The following is a 17,379-nucleotide window of genomic DNA, read 5'->3' on the forward strand; positions in this document are numbered from 1 at the left end:
CTGTCGGAAATGGAGGGATCGTGGTAATTATCTGCTTCGAACCCTCCATAATGCATCTAGGGGATACTTATTATTTGCAGGTAACCCCTGAAAACTGGTGTTTTTGGGGAATACACCGCAAATATTAAATGATAAATGGACCCTAAAAGAAATCCTCACACACAGCTCCCAACTATATGCCTATAAATGTTATTTATGTAAATGGCAGTTGGATAACAGCATCAGCTTATTTAGCTGTTTAAAAGTTGAAAGTTATATTTAGTAGAGAAACACCCCCCAATGGAATATTTAAGAAATGTAATGAACTCTTCAACAGTGCTGAGCAATGCACCATGTATGCGGGGTGTGCGCTTTCTTCCTATGAGCAGTTGTGGCAGCAGAAATACTTATAATAAGAATCGGTATGAAATACCGCCGGCCGCATCCAGGAAGTGGCAGCCCGACACTGGAACAGTTCCCGGCAGCCCGACAGCGCTGGAAATCCCGATCGTCCCTAGGTAAGTATTAACTAACCTAACCCCCCTTAGGGGTGCCTAACCCTAACCTCCCCCCCAAGTGCCTAACCCTAATCCCCCCTCTAAGTGCCTAAACCTAACCCCCCCCATTCCCCGCTGCCTAAACCTAAGTCCCCCAGGGGGGGTTGCCTAACCCTAACCTCCCCCTGGGAGCCCTAAACCTAACCCTCCCCACCCCGCGGCTGTCCACGCGCGGCGCCCGGCATCGCTACGATCGAGATGCCAGGCGCCTTTCACCCTCTCCGGGATATGACAGTCGGGAAGCCGGCTGCCGGTAAAATGTCAGCCGGCTTCCCGATTGCATCCCATTTATATAAAACAGATCCTAGCAGCATGCACACCAGCTGTCAGCCAATGAACAGGAGTGTACATGAGCCAAAAGTCCAAAAGACTTCTTAATTGGTGCAAACAATCTGTGGCAATGTGGACCTGCAGTGAAAGTAATAATCATTTTGTGAGTGACACAGCCATTCTGACAGCCCAAGAAAGGCAATAGAGCAGAATGAACGCGAATACACTTCAAGAGTAACTTTCCCTTCCTCTCAGCTACAAATGGTCCACCCTGAGCATGTACTGCACCATCTTCATAACCGTTGTATTTAGAGAAAACAATTGAAAAATCATAAGTTTGATAAACTACTAAGGTTCTTTATAGGAAAATGATAGGCATGTTTAATGACACTTAGCATGTTACAGCAGAAGTTATAGCATTGTTACAAATTGTCACTAATTTCAAAATGTTAAAGATTTGCCTGGATTTATTTTTCTCCTGGAAATGTCACTTTTTCAGCATTGTCACAATTATCCTACTCTGCAAGTTAGATGCCATTATTCCCATCTCCAGGTTATTACTTTAGAAGTGTGCTTAGAATGAGAAAAATATAACTAAGACTGTAATATAATAGAGCTGCCATGGCAAATGAACTGAGTGTAAGGGGGTCTTTTTACCCGCAGAAGGGGCTGCTGTGGCCTCACGTTCGCATACCGGTATAACCTCGCTACACTCCTACAAGGTAAACACAAGAATAACTCCAACTAGGGAATAAAATATAGAAAGGCCTTCATTATAATGGAAACTCACGATAGGGGACTTGTAGTTCCACATCACACAGAGAAGCACAGGTTGTCCAAGCCAGATATAATGGGTGACAAGAAGATCTGCCTTTCCCACAGTGTAAATACACAATTCTTTCAACAAGCAAGTTTCAAAATTTGTGTGGATCTTTCACTGATGTATCTGTGTAAAGTACATGTGCAATCATGAACACCATTACAGTGTATCCCATAGTGCAGGCAGTGGCTGGTACTGGGAGAGAAAAATATATGACACAGTTTGGCTGAAGGATTCCCTTTTGTTTGCAGATGACTGTAGAGAACACTACACACTTAGGCCTCACTGGCCACCAGCATACTGTCAGTACTGTACAAATCCGGCATCACAAACCATCCAGAAATAATATGCTCTTTTTTTAATGAAAAAGAAAAGTATTCTAGGAGTCAATCCTTCCATAGGAAGAAAACACTGTAATAGAATAAAACACATTATTTGGCATACAGAAGGCTGACATGTACAGTTAAAATAATAAAGTGACGAGAGAAGACAAATAAAATTTACAGTACGATTAGTCACCTTTCTAGTACAACCCCTACAGATACACTAACACAGTATACAATCCTATTAACTCTCAACACTGCACCCAACTATATACATACTAGAACACAATCTGTACAGTTCCGTCAACCACAAGACACTAGAAAACCAAGTCCTGCATACAGAACCAAATCATTACACACCAAGGGCCTGATTCAGAGATGGACGGAGTTACACAGCCGCACACAGGCGCCTATGCAAATCCGTCCATCTCAGATGCAAATGCAGGAGGCGGCGTGAGACACCTCCTTACTGCATTTGTGATTCCAGCACTGTGACAGAAGTCGCACGCTGGGATCACCATCACGACCATTGCTCCTTTAGGAGCTGAAGCTTACCACAGTGGGCCCGTGCCTGGCCACACAAGAGGCCACGAATCTGCATCTGCTGAAGCAGATCCTGGCTTCATCCCTCCCTGAAAATGGAGACGACACGCCTTAGTTTCCGGGAATAGCGACTAGGCATACCCACACTCCGCCCCCCCAAACGCCACAGCATGTCAGTAATGCTGCTTGGGGTGTCTGTGAGCGAGATTGTGGGTTCCCTAAACATCGGAGATGAGCATTCATCCTCAGATGAACGTACATCTCTGAATCAGGCCCTAAGTTCACTCATATTTCTGTTCAATCGAACAGTCCATATATCTCTGACTGGTTGGCGGGTGTGTACCCCCGAAAAGTCTGTGAATGACGTTGTTCACAGACATATCGCATCGGTTGTGCAGAACAGCAGATGGGCGATATATATGCAGATATATAGGTGCATCTGCTAATGTGCACGGGGGACCTGCCAATCGCCCGTACACATGCTGCAGGGACCCGGCCATGAGTGACAGCTCAAATGGGCGGGCAAATTTGCCCGTCCAGTTGTGACGTCTGGCCTGACACATCGGCAGACGATTGGTAAGTGTATATGCACTTACCAATTGTCTGATAGGTGCTTTGGCTGACCCGTCAACCTAGTGTGTTCCCAGCATTATTCCAGGCAGATATTACATTACCAGCATTAGCCCAGTACCATCCTCACACCCAGGCTGTCCCCGCTACAATCCTATCACTACCCCTTATCTGACCGTTTTCCTTCATCTCATCATAAAAGAAAAAAAGTTAAGCCCTATTAAAGTGACTGATAAGATGTCATACAATCACACTGCATTTACCAGCATCAGTCTCATGTACTTATGCATACACATACATTAACATCACCGTAACTCACATATGTGTTCTATAAAGTCACTACAGCAAACATGTACGTTACATGCTTTCTATACTACTACAGTTATTGTTTTTTAATGGTCAGTATCTGGTGTGAAGAATAACACTTACTTCTCTCATTCAGTCCTTGGCCAAAGCTACGATACACGCGGTACAGAGACCAAAACAGCACAGATTTAATAACCACGGAGATGAAGGAGCCGGTCACAGCTGCAGCTTCCAGTGTGTACGAGTCTCCTCTCCCCCACTCCATGCTCACCTGAGGGCAAGACATGAACATTGCAAGTCAGTACTCGGACACTGTGAATACGGATAAATAAAACCTACCAGGGTCTGTAATATATACACAGCAGTGCCAACATAAGCCATGTGTTTATTTTTATTTATTTTTTACTAAAAAAAGGTAATGGAAATTTTTAATCATTATTTTGTGCTAGGGCTCTCCTTAAGTATTCAGTGCTAATTGGATCTAAGGATTTCTATATACATATATCTATATATATATATATCTATATATATATATATATATATATATATATATATATATATATATATATATATATATACATATACATACACACACACACACACATATACATGCATACACACACACACACACATATACATGCATACACACATATACATGCATACACACACACACACACATATACATGCATACACACACACTCTTAGACACTTCCGAAGCGGACGCTCTAAAAGTCACTAAGTGGAGGCAGAACTGGGTGGTTAATACACAGTGTGAGCTATAATTTGGGGGGGGGATTTAAATTTTTTTTTTGATGAACCCTTTTACACCCAAGCTTCAATAGTGCATTGTGGTGACAATCAGCAATACTTTGAAGGTGAGCAGTGTATCCCATAGACTAGGGATTGCCCAGATGTTTGACTTCGAGCTTGACAGCTGTAAAGTAGACCATGCCGAGAAGGCCATCTAATTTAAAAGTTGGCATAACAGCACATGTTGGATCACCAGTGAAGGGTGAACATGGCGGCACCAGGACGCCTCGTTCCACCATGAAGAAGGCAAAGAGCTCTGAATTTGCTGTAGCATGAGCCGACTGCATTATCAAGTGCAAGTTGCGGAAGCCTGAAATGCAGATGTGGTGGCACCATTATCCTTGGCTGGGCACAGACAAATCACTCCAGCATCTGTTGTTCCAGAGAATGGGTCCTATGGCTGCCAAATTAGCCCTGGATGGGGGTGGGAATTTGCTTGCAAATCATGATTTCTGTATCTCAGCCTCAATTCATCCTATCGGGCATATTCAATATCTATGTATCTGTGGGAGCTATAAAGACTGGCAAGTAAAAATATGAGATATGGTAAGAACTTACCTTTGTTATCTCTATTTCTACGAAGTCCATAGGGTTCCACAGGATACCTTAGGGTATAGGTGTGACGTCAGTCATCGGGCATCATAGAGTTAAGCTTTCAGCCTCCCAGGATGCACTAGGGTCCCCCTCCTATACCCCGCCCCCGAGCCAAGGCACCTCAGTTAGTTACCAAGCCATAGGCCGGAGGAGGAGAAGGAAGAGAGAGAAAGAAGATCTGGATACACACAAGAATCACACTCTCACCAGAGGGAGACGGGAAAACCGGTGACCAGAGCAAAGCCCATCTGCAGCACAGGTGCGACAGGGCGGGAGTCCTGTGGAACCCTATGGACTTCGTAGAAATAGAGATAACAAAGGTAAGTTCTTACCATATCTCATATTTTCTACTTCAGGGTCCATAGGGTATCCACAGGATACCTTGGGGATGTCCCAAAGCAGTATCCTTTAAGGGTGGTGACGCTCCTGTGCTGAAACGAGAATCCGCCGCCCGAAGGAAGCATCCTGAGAGGCGAAGGTGTCAAACCTGTAATACCTCACGAAGGTATGGACAGAGGACCACGTAGCAGCCTTGCAGATCTGGACTGCAGAGGCACCACGTCGAGCTGCCCACGAAGGACCCACAGACCTAGTGGAATGAGCCTTCAAAGAAGGAGGAACCGGCAGACCTTCATGAAGATAAGCTTCAGAAATAGCCATACGGATCCAGGCTGCCAAAGTTTGCTTTGAAGCAGGCCAACCCTTTTTATGGAAGCCATAGAGGACAAACAAGGCGTCCGACTTCCTAAACGAAGAAGTGCGGTCAACATAAGTCCTTAAGGCCTGCACAACATCCAAAGTGGCCTCACCCACTGAAAGACCAGGTGAGTTAAAGGCCGGAACAACTATTTCCTCGTTAACATGAAACTGGGAAACAACCTTGGGAAGAAATTCAGGCCGAGTGCGGAGCACTGCCCTGTTCCCATGAAAAATCAAGAAAGGGGGTCTACAAGAGAGAACCCCTAAATCAGAAACACGTCTGGCCGAAGCTATGGCCAGAAGGAAAACAGTCTTAGCTGTTAGCCATTTAAGATCCACTGAGCCCAGTGGTTCAAACGGCGGTCCCTGGAGAGCCCTCAGGACCACAGCCAAATCCCAAGGCGCCACAGGTGGAACAAAGGGCGGCTGAATGCGGAGAACACCTTGCATAAAGGTGCGCACATCCGGGATTGTAGCAATCCTACGGTGAAACCAGACAGACAGGGCCGAAACCTGTACCTTCAAAGAAGCAAGGCGAAGCCCATGATCTAGTCCCGCTTGTAGGAAGGCAAGTATCCTAGACAGACGAAACTCCCGCGGTGCATAACCTCTCGGTCGACACCATTGGAAGAACATATGCCACATGCGATGGTATATCCTCGCGGACGACGGTTTCCGAGCTCGCAACATGGTACGCACCACAGAGCTGGAAAACCCCCTGGACCTCAACATGGCTGTCTCAACAGCCACGCTGTCAAAGACAGCCGAGCCAGGTCCGGGTGAAGACAAGGACCCTGCGACAGAAGGTCCGGTCGTAACGGCAACCGCAGAGGACTGTCCACGGACAGACCCTGAAGGTCTGAGAACCAGTGCCGTCTGGGCCACGCGGGAGCCATCAACAGGGCTGTCCCTCCTTCCTGTTTGAATTTCTGGATTACCCGTGGAAGAAGGGAAACCGGAGGAAACAGGTATGCGAACCGGAACGTCCACCGGACGGACAGAGCATCCACCAGAGATGCCTCTTCGTCTCTTGTGCGAGACCCGTACACCGGCAACTTGTTGTTGTGCCGGGACGCCATGAGGTCGATCTCTGGAAGACCCCACCTGTCCACCAGCAGTTGAAAAACGTCCGGGTGCAGGGACCATTCCCCCGGATAAACGTCCTGGCGACTTAGAAAGTCCGCCTCCCAATTTAGCACTCCCGGGTTGAAGACCGCTGATATGGCCGGAAGATTGCGCTCCGCCCATACCAGGATCCGAGACACCTCTACGAGAGCCGCTCGACTTCGGGTTCCTCATTGCCTGTTTATGTAGGCCACGGTGGTAGCGTTGTCCGACTGGACCTGCACCGGACGACCCTGGAGAACCCGATGTGCCTGCTGGAGAGCATTGAAGACCACACGGAGTTCCAAGATATTTATTGGAAGCTCCGCTTCTGTCGGCGTCCACCTGCCCTGGAACAAGTGTGGACCCGAAACTGCTCCCCAGCCCCGAAGACTGGCGTCCGTTGTTAACAGGACCCAATTTTGTACCCAGAACGGACGTCCCTTGCTGAGATGGGTCGTCTGCAACCACCAGGCAAGGGACAGGCGAACCTCCGGGGTGAGCACTATCGTCTGGGACTTTAGAGACTGAGGCAGCCCGTTCCACTTGGACAGGATCAGGTGCTGCAGAGGTCTGGAGTGAAACTGGGCATATTCCACCATGTCGAACACCGACACCATGGAGCCCAGTAACCTCATCGCCGAGTGTAGAGACACCCGGCGGCTGTGCAGACAACTGCGCACCCTCGACTGTAAAGCAGAGATCTTTTCCTCCGTCACAAAGATCCTTTGCTGTCCCGAGTCCAATAAGGCTCCGAGGTGCAGAATCCGCAGAGACGGGATTAGAGTGGACTTCTGCCAGTTGATTAACCAGCCGTGCCGTTGCAGCAGCGCAATGGTCAGGTCCAAGTGGCGTAGAAGGAGCTCTGGAGATCCTGCCACTAATAACAGGTCGTCCAAGTACGGCAACATGCGGACTCCCTGCAGCCGCAGAGAAGCCGCCATGACCGCCATCACCTTGGTGAACACACGCGGTGCTGTCGCCAGGCCAAAAGGTAATGCCCGAAACTGAAAGTGGTCGTTGCGGATTGCAAACCTGAGGAACTGTTGATGGCGCAAAAGAATAGGGACATGCAGGTAAGCGTCCTGTATGTCCAATGACACCATGTAGTCCCCAGATTCCAGCGCCAGAATGATGGACCGTAGGGTCTCCATCCGAAACTTCGGCACCCGCAAAGACTTGTTGAGAGCTTTGAGGTTGAGAATCGGACGATACGACCCATTGGGTTTCTGCACCAAAAAAAGATTTGAATAGAAACCCTGGCCCCTCTGGGAGAATGGAACAGGCACTATAACTCCAGCCTGAAGCATAGTGTGCAAGACCTTCTGCAGCTCCGTGGCCTTGTTCCGGTCTGATGGTAGACCCGTGGTGAAGAATCGAGCCGGGGGTCTGTGCCGGAAAGAGAGGGCGTACCCGTGGGAGACCACCTCGAGAACCCAAGTGTCTGTCGGGGTGACCGACCAACACCGGGCGAACTGCAGCAGGCAGCCTCCCACTTTGGGATCCCCCAACGGGAGGCCCGGACCGTCAGGCCGCAGGCTTGTCATCAGGCTTAGGGGCCGGACGTCTGGTACTCCATGCCTGCTTCCGGGGCTTGGCCGATTTTTTAGGACCAGCCTGTCGGGGAAAAGACTGTGGTTTGGGCCTGCCCTGGGCCCTATAAGACCGAAAGGACAATGGTCCTGAACCAGAAGGAGCCGCGGCCGACGGGAGACATGCCGATTTGGCTGCCGCCAGCGTGGCCACAATCTTGTCCAGATCTGGACCGAAGAGAACTTCTCCGTTAAAGGGCAACGCCTCCAAACCCTTTTTGGAGTCAGCGTCCGCCTTCCAGGATCGCAACCACAAGGTGCGACGAGCAGCCAACGCTGCTGAAGAAATTCGAGACACCAGTGTACTAATGTCTAAGGCCGCCTCGTTGCTATAAGTGGCCGAATCACGGAGATTACCAATCAACTCCATTTGTTCGGCCGGACAGTCGGAATCAAAGGACGCCTCCAATGAATCCGCCCAGCGCTCCATCGCTCTGGCAACCCAGCAAATGGCCATAGCCGGCCGCGCTTCCCCCCCCCGCAAGGGAATAAGCGGACTTCAGGCAGATCTCCACCTTGCGGTCCGTAGCATCCTTAAGGGAGGACATGGATGGCATCGGCAATGTGGCACTACGGACAAGACGTGTCACGTGAGAATCCACCTGTGGAGGGGATTCCCACTTAGCAAAATAATTATCCGCGAACGGATAAGCCAGCCACTGCCAGGGGCCTCTGCGGCTGGTATCGCTTGCCAGGCTGTTTCCACGCCTCCTCTAAATGGTCCATTAACTGACCCGAAAGAGGAAAGACTGTGGTGTCACCCTTCACATCCTTAAAAAAGGCATACTTGGATTTAGCAGCTGGGGGAACTTCATCCTCAATCACCAAGGCTGTGCGGACTGCCCGAATAAGTCCAGGAATATATACCTTGGACCTAGCGTCAGCGTCCTTAGTATGGAGAGGTTCCTGATCGTAAGGATCCAGAATCTCCCCATCATCAGACGTCCCTTCGTCATCCTCATAAGGAGCCGACAGAGACGCCACCGGCCGTTTATGTGGCCGCATCACAGTCACCCCTGCAACACATCCGACAAGTGCTGTACCGAACTCGTCAGGGAGTTAACCCACGCCAGCTCCTGAGAAACCGGGAGAGGGGAAATAGGGAGACTGCGGGGTACCACCAATTGTCTTGGGAAACCCTGCATGGGTGACGACACCACTGACTGCTGGGACAAACCCATCTGTGTAAACGCGGGCTGCGGAGCTAACTGGCCCACTAAGGTTGTAAGCGCCTGAGCGAAACAAGCCCAGGGCGGCTCCTGTACCGGTGCTGTAACCGTAATAGGCCGCGCCATTGACAAACACTGCCAGCAGAGGCCCTCCGCGCTACCCTCCCCCTCCGCTAAAGGTACTTTACACGTAGTACACTGTAGCCGGAGAGGAAAATCACTTTCAGACATGATGGTACTAAGTATGTGACCCCTCTCACCAATTGTATTTTAAAGAGGTGAGAGACCACCCTGCAGCACTGCACCGCAAGGGCTTAGCAGAAAGAACAGGGACAGTAATAAAGCTGATAGTCAGAATAGAAGAGACAGGCAGCAGCGCTAGCACAGTCACATACAATGCAAAGAAAATCAATTCCTGCACTAACCAGCGCTGATCACTCAACTACGCAGACACAGGGTCTGGTAGGACACAACGCTGCATACACAGACCTGACCACAGCGGAGGAGAGGTATGCGGGGGGGACCCAGACCAAGATGCTTCCTTCCAGGCTTCCAGCAGCGTTCACCATGCGTTCAGGAAGATGGCCGCGAGGAGCAGAGAGGAGGCTGGCCTGGGGGAGGAGCGCTGCCACAGGGCCAGTCGGCAGAGTGCAGAGAGGGCTGTGTGCAGCGGGGGAGGCGCCGGCTGTGAGACCGGGACGGCGCGCTCCCATGGCATGCATTTAACCCCCGGGACGCCGCAGCGCTACCGCTCTGCTGCGGTCTGCTGTCCCAGGGGGGTAGTGGAAGCGCAGGTTCTTACCTGGCTCCACGCTGCAGCCAGTCCCCAGGGAGCCCCCTGCCTGGGGACTCTGGACCATGTAACAGCGGGGACCCAACGCGGGACCCCGCTGCTTACCTTGCTGTCCCCCTTGAATCTGGCCATGGTCCGGAACATCTGGGGTCACCGCTTGCTGTGACCCCAGATGCTCACCAGCATCCCCGGATCGGTACCGGCGTTCTGGTACCGGCGGGGGTGTAGGGAAGACAGCATGGACGTCAGGACTGACTGTCCATGCTGTACATCCAGATGTGCAGCCACAGCTGCATGCAGAAAAGCTTCAGGGGCTCTTCTTAGCCCCCACTCCAACAGGTGCACCCGACTCCGGCCGGGCACCAAACTAAACTGAGGTGCCTTGGCTCGGGGGTGGGGTATAGGAGGGGGACCCTAGTGCATCCTGGGAGGCTGAAAGCTTAACTCTATGGTGCCCGATGACTGACATCACACCTATACCCCAAGGTATCCTGTGGATACCCTATGGACCCTGAAGTAGAAAGTGCAGTGGTTATTTAGCATCAGAGTAGAAAGCAGGTGTAGCTATGGATGACCACATACAGTTGTTACTAGGTACTTGTTATGTCGGCGGTGCACAGGCTATCAATTCCCAACATAACACCACTGCCACACACTGCAAAGACATCATTTCTGACATCATTATGCAGGTTGCTCAAAAATGTGCCCTGCCCTACGTCTAATACTTCCAGCAGCGATTGCTGGGAGGTGATGGATGTAACTAGTGTGGGATTGTTACAGAGGAACTATTACACACATTAGTTGATAATAACAAAGGAGTTTGCATTTCACAACGGTCATCAGGTGCAGCTCAAGCCCCACAACATTCAACACATACATCATGATTATTACAGCAACAACGCTAAACTTACAATTAACATTTCACTGATATTTTTGTTAGGCCTTGTATCCTACCAAAGGAGACTATGATGTATTTCCAAATGTTGCATCAAGGCTGATATTCGGTGTTTTGTTCCCCAACAACATCAACTGACCATTTGTGCACATATTACGCGCTCGGCCATTGCTCTTTATCCATCTAACTTTGGCAAAAATCTCCAAATTGATGCTTCTCGTTTTGCAATGACGTCTGGCCTTGGCTCTAGGTAGAATTGCTATTTGTTTGTGAGGTTGTAGGTGATGGAGAACCAGTTGCCTTGGGATGGTCTAATATTTAGTTATAGGATTTCCTTTTCTATGATTAAAGGCACATTACCTTCACTGTATAATGATTTTTTAAAACAACTTTTTGTGTGTGTCTACTGAATGGCGGCTGCATCTAGCCTTATGGCCGTTTCCTCTTCATCCATATTCAATGCAGAAAATACGTCTAAGTCTCAATGTGACTAGGACGCACCAGGAGACTGTGCTGATTAATTTGATGTGTGACACTTGTATATCTGTCTGCAATTAAGTATCTAAATCTGTATACGAAGTGCTACAATGTACCGGCCGCAGATTTTTTCATACCATGTTTCGTTGTGCTTCATATACAGACTCAGGCCCACACAGATATACAGGTGTCACATAGCACATTACTCAGCACAGACTGCTGGTGTGTGCTAGTCGCATCGCATAGCGATTTAGATGCATTTTCTACAAAAAAATAATAAAAATACGCCCGACACTAGTAGTGTCTCGCGGGACCAGGCGGCTCACTCACACCAGGTCGCGCTGTGTGATGTATTAAGGTGATATGTAATAAGGTTAAATGTATAAGAACACATCTGTATAGTGCAGTCATGGCAATATTTACAAAGATGATTGATAGTACCTTGTATAAGAGGTACACCAGATAGGCCACTTCTGGCAGGTTCTGCAGCAGAAATATCCACACAAGAGGTTTCAATTCTTTTAGAATCTGTTAAAAATATGAAATTGTGGCAAAATAAAAGAACAATATCTCAGAACCAGTCTATAGCTATATAGATGTATTACTGTCATTTTTTTATATTTAAGTTTTCTTATACCATGGAACCAAAATTAATTTGGGAATAAATACTACTGTTCAATTATAAATTGTGTGATGCCAAATAAATAATTTCCTTAAAAAAATTTGTATCTATTAGAAATAAAAAAAAAAAACACAATAACCCATTTCATGCAATAGACTCTTTTCTTTTTTCCCAGTAGGTAAGTGGTTCCCATATTGTTTGCAGTAATGTAATACAGAGATTCTTGAACATTTACAAGAAGTATAGAAGTGAAAACATACCACTTGCAAAATTTTGAAAAAACGGAAATATGATGATAGTTATTGAGGCGTTGGGTTTACTTCAGCAGATGTCATTATTGAGAGTATTTATTTTGGCCCAGCAGTGCCATGGAAAAATGCCTCAGACCAGTGGACACTTGCAGGGGTGCCTCAGGTTGGTAGTCCAGCACCAAATCAATTTATGGTTAATGTAATGTAAATATGTGACAGATAGTAGTGCAAACCTGTCCACCACCCCATAACTGAGCCTAAGCATGACGTATAAGCACAATTTACTTCACTTTACTTAATTTTTTCAGAATTTCTCAATAACAAACTTTTGGCTTAGGGGTGCTGCGAAAACAATGCCGATACTCTAGGGCTCCTTGTTTGGGAACCACTGGCTCAGGCACTAAAGCTGGGCACACACTTGTCCAATCCTCAGATTACCTAACTTCAGATCACACTGTGGGCCTGATTCAGCAAGGATCACAACTGCGATCATGACGCAATGGGCCGATTGTTGTGTTCGCAGTGCGTGAACCAGCAACTGCAATCTGGACTGTTATCGCAGTGACTACGCAGAGCCATCGCAGTGTGATTGACAGGAAGGGGGGCTGACGAAACGCAGGCGTGCCAGTGCGTTTAAACGCTGTTGCAGGGGCATGCATAAATTAGGCACTGCAATGCCATAAAAGCTTAGTCTTACATTGCATGCGATGAGGTTAGCAATTCCCGAGTAAGGTCAGAGCTTGTGCAAGTATGCGTGAGGCTCCGGTGGTACTCGATGTTACCGATGTTTTTTCAGTCTTGCAAAATATTCCGGATATGTGTAAGGTAAGGTGGGCGTCCTTATGTTGTCCTGTGACGGCATAGCGATCGCAGAGGATTAGCATATCACAGTGAGACTGCGTGCGTAATCGCAGTTGGGATCCGTACTGAATCAGGCTCTGTATATACAATCCTATTGCAGACCTGATCACAGATTTTACATCCAATCTATAGCGGATTACACACTTCTGCAGTGAATCGGTTGGTCTAACATTGGACAAGTGTGTACCCTCAGCCGACCAATTGCGTCAACCGATCCTGGTCGCCTGGTCAGGTTCTCCTGGTTTTTAAACATGCTTAAAAACCAGGAGACCTGACCGGCGATCAGACGACCAATATACAAGTGTGTAGGCTGCTGAGACCGGAACCCGACACCTTCCACCAATGCAGCAGGACCCGGCGAGCCTGGATATTGGAGAATCCAGTCCCTAATAGCCATTACTGTAGAGGTCGGCAGTGGGTTTAGGGCACAATGGCAGCGCATACCACTTAAAAAATGGTGCCGCAAGCCGTGATTGGCTCGCTTGAGGCACCCATTTTAAAGTTCAGTATTAGCCAGCACAAGGGAGCGAATGGCAGTCCAACGGAGTAGGAAGGAGTTCCTGAAGTCAGAAGACGCCAGAAGTCTTGTGGGGGCGGCTGCCATGCAAAAGAGCTGAAAGGCAGTCACCCTCCAGGTGAAGGTCAATAAATTACTAAAACAACAGGTGTCCTGTATGTAAATATTTTCTGTACAGGTGGACTACAGGTACCAGTGGGCCCTTAATGTCTGGGCATGCTGACACTTGCATGCCAGGGCAGGCTTGTTGGGACCTTTAGCCCAGCTGTAAAATACAATATTATCGATTTATAACACCAAGGATCCTGCATACACTGCCACAAGGGGTGCAAGGCATGGCCCTGTTCTGGTTGTTTCTTGGGAGTGGGACCTAATTTTGTTTTTATTATGAGGTATTCCAGCTCTAGGCAGACCAGTTTGGAGCTACTTGATGTGATGGCAGTGGAACCCCACGCTGTGTGTCCTCCTACTATGGCATTACCGCCATTGCTGGTACAGCCTGGTGCTGGTTATTGGAAAATAAGGGGAACGCCACACAGGTTTTCCCCAATTTTAATGCCAGCCCAGAATCAGGGGTCCGGAAAAACCGGTACACCAGATGGGGGTGGTGGGGAAGAACAGGTCGGTTGACCGAGGGTACACACCTGTACAATGCCAGACAGACTGGTTAGTCAGGAGTCGGATTTCCCGAGGATTGGAAAAGTGTGTACCCAGATTTAGAGCATACACTTGTCCAATTTGCTGCAGATCTCCAATCTGCATCACCATACACACTCTTCCAATCTTTGGCAGACCAGCTGCCACTCACACAAAAATGTACATGATAATTGGCAGAGCTACACTGCACAGTATGATCTGTGCAGGCTAAAAAAAATAAAAATACAATAAAAAAGGTTAAAAAAAAATGAATTAAACAAAACGCTTGGGGTCTCCCCACATATCAGTAACCAGCCCTGGACCGCTGATTGTGAGCTGGAATTGAAAATAGGGGGAAAAAACATTGTGAAGTTCCCCCTATTTTCCAACAACCAGCACCAGGCTGTACTAGCAAGTCAGTTTGTTTTTTTCCCCAAGAACCAATGGATGCCTACATGGATCGAAGAGTACCTGATCCAAGGATTGGAAAATGAGAGCTGTGTGGGGAGTGCTTTTTCAATAAAGTACTAAAACATTTGGTATCCGTGTCCTGTATGTGTTTTAATATTTTCTTTACAGGCGAACTACAAGCGCCAGCAGGCCCTTAATGTCCGGGCATGCTGGCACTTGTGGTTCTACAAGTGCCTTCATGCCAAGTTCAGGCTTGCTGGGACTTGTAGGCTCCCTGTAAAGAATAATGTTATTAACACTCTCATTACCATTACCAACATACCCAAAGTCCAGGGGGTGTGGGGAACAGCCCTGGGCTGGTTGTCCCTCGGGAGGGGGGACCCAATTTTCTTGAGGAGAGGTCTGGCTTTCCAAGGGATTCAAGCCCCGGGCTGGTTAACGTTATGACAGGGGGACCCCAAGCTGTGTGTCTCCCTTGCTACAGGTTGAAAAAGAAACAGCCTGTGGCGCTTGGAAGGACTAGAATTCACCCTGTCTGTCTAGAATAAACCTTAAAATATATATATGCATAAATGAATATGAGAATAAAATGAAGTAAAAATATTATATCACCTTAAATATCCAAAGTCGGCTTTGGGCATAAACTCCTTTTTTTTTCTCCTTTTGGCAAACACCAGCAAGATTTGGGCATAGAGGTTATTTATATACCACAAACCATTGGAGTTATATACAAGGATTTAGGGAGTGAGCACATATTCAATTATAGTAGCAATTGTTCATTTAAAGACTGAACCTTCATTGATACAGACTACATTAAAGCAATTTATAGCATGAATAGATCCAACAACTTATTTTTACAATAATTAATTACTATTCTCATCAATTTTTTTCACTTTTTACTGGTGTATCATCTCTTTTTTAGATATGTTTTATTCAATATTTGTGGCTACTATATATGAATTGCAGACATTGTGTATGTTTTAGATTACGATTATGATGATGATTTATTAAACCATTTTTAAAAAAATTTATGTTGGTATATTTGTATACAAATTGACATTTGACCATTCTTATTGCGCTGTTGTTACACAAATTATTCTTAGAATCTGCTACAGTTTGAGTCTCCCATATCCAAAATCCTTGGGACAAGGGTTATTTTGAATATCGGAATATTCTGTATTTTGGAATATTTGCATATTATAAAGAAATATATTGGGAATGGGACCCAAATATAAACACAGAAAGCATTTATGTTTTATATACACCTTATACACACAGCCTGCAGTTAATTTTATACAATATTTTCAATAATTTTGTGGCTCAAACAAAGTTTGTGTACATCGAACCATCAAAAATCAAAGGTTTTACTATCTCAGTCATGCCAAAAAAAAAAAATACGTAATTTGGAATATTTGGATATGGGAGACTCAACCTGTATAGCATTACCCCCAACCCCACGCTGGTTCTGGTTCTTGGAAAATAGGGGGAACCCCACACTGCCCCTACACATTTTTTAAATTAACCTATTACTCTATTTTTTTCACACGTAACAAAGCCGTGCTTTCAGCTCCCCGAAAATTCAGAACTGCTTGAGGAAGGAATCAAGAAAGAATTGGACAAAGTAGTCGCAGCATCATACACAATTCTATATTGGTCGACTGTTGAGTCTCCTGATTTTTAACTTTTACACCTCACCAGTGGTGGATTGGATGAAAGCATAGGTCAGGTAAGTGTACACATTCTTCCAATGTTTGATCAACTAGTAGGTCAGGGGTCAGACTGAATGTAGATTATAGACGTGTGTATGCAGTTTAAGAGCATCGTGAATGAAGAAAGTTTGGTAACTACTGCTTTAACATTTTTAATATCGTTATGCGTTTCCTTGTGGAAGCATTGCTTTTTGTACAAACCAGTCACAGGCAAGTCCAGTCTATGGGTTTACAACAGTAGCATAAATAAATGATCCAAACTTTCCATCATTATAAGTCTAGTCAGTACATCAGACATTTACATGGCATTTGTGAATGTTGGAAGAGGCCTCTCACACTGAATAATCTTGTAATATAGGTGGAGCCCTGTCCTGCTGCCTTCTCCCTGTAGGGCTTCCACCCCTCTGAGTACAAAATAGTACAAAAAGCAAGTATGGGCGATTTGTGGGTGCTGGAGACTAGATGGATGAGTTTATGTCATTGTGTTATGTGACAGGGAAGGTCGAAGTAATTGTGTGCAAAGGTAATTTTAGTTACTAAGGGCCATATTCAATTTGAAGCGAAAAGCCGAGATCCGCGAAAAAGTATCGCCAATTGTGATTTTCCGCCTGTCGGAAACTTATCTCCGTATTCAATTCCATCCGGTTTTCGCATACGCGGAAAGGCAATGCAATGTAATAGACTAAAAAGATTCGCCTCTAAATAGCAGGAGAAAAGAAGTGTAACATTTTTTATTTTGGGGTGTAAAGGTGAGGAAACCACTCAGCACCCTTAGGAACAGCCCCCAAAGGACAACTGCATCAAAAAATTCCAGGAAAAAAAACTAGCGAAATAAGGTTCTGGGGGTGCTCTAAGAAGGGGCCAAGTGGTT

At 46.9% G+C, this 17,379-nt stretch overlaps 1 protein-coding gene across 1 annotated transcript in view; it reads right to left on the minus strand.

Annotated features, from left to right (window-relative positions):
- Positions 1-627: 627 nt before the first annotated feature.
- The window catches only part of LOC148532200 (uncharacterized), a 79,566-nt gene continuing 62,814 nt past the window's right edge, over positions 628-17,379 (minus strand). Inside the window, exons 7-9 of the mRNA XM_088468242.1 lie at positions 11,943-12,029; positions 3,492-3,639; positions 628-2,037 (exon numbers count right to left, since the gene is read on the minus strand). Coding sequence (XP_088324368.1) covers positions 2,006-2,037; positions 3,492-3,639; positions 11,943-12,029 — 267 coding nt within the window. The 3' untranslated portion in view covers positions 628-2,005. The remainder of the gene's footprint in view (positions 2,038-3,491; positions 3,640-11,942; positions 12,030-17,379) is intronic.

This window comes from Taudactylus pleione, unplaced genomic scaffold (genome assembly GCF_031769625.1).
Source record: "Taudactylus pleione unplaced genomic scaffold, aTauple2 ptg000082l, whole genome shotgun sequence".
Lineage (NCBI taxonomy): Eukaryota > Metazoa > Chordata > Amphibia > Anura > Myobatrachidae > Taudactylus > Taudactylus pleione.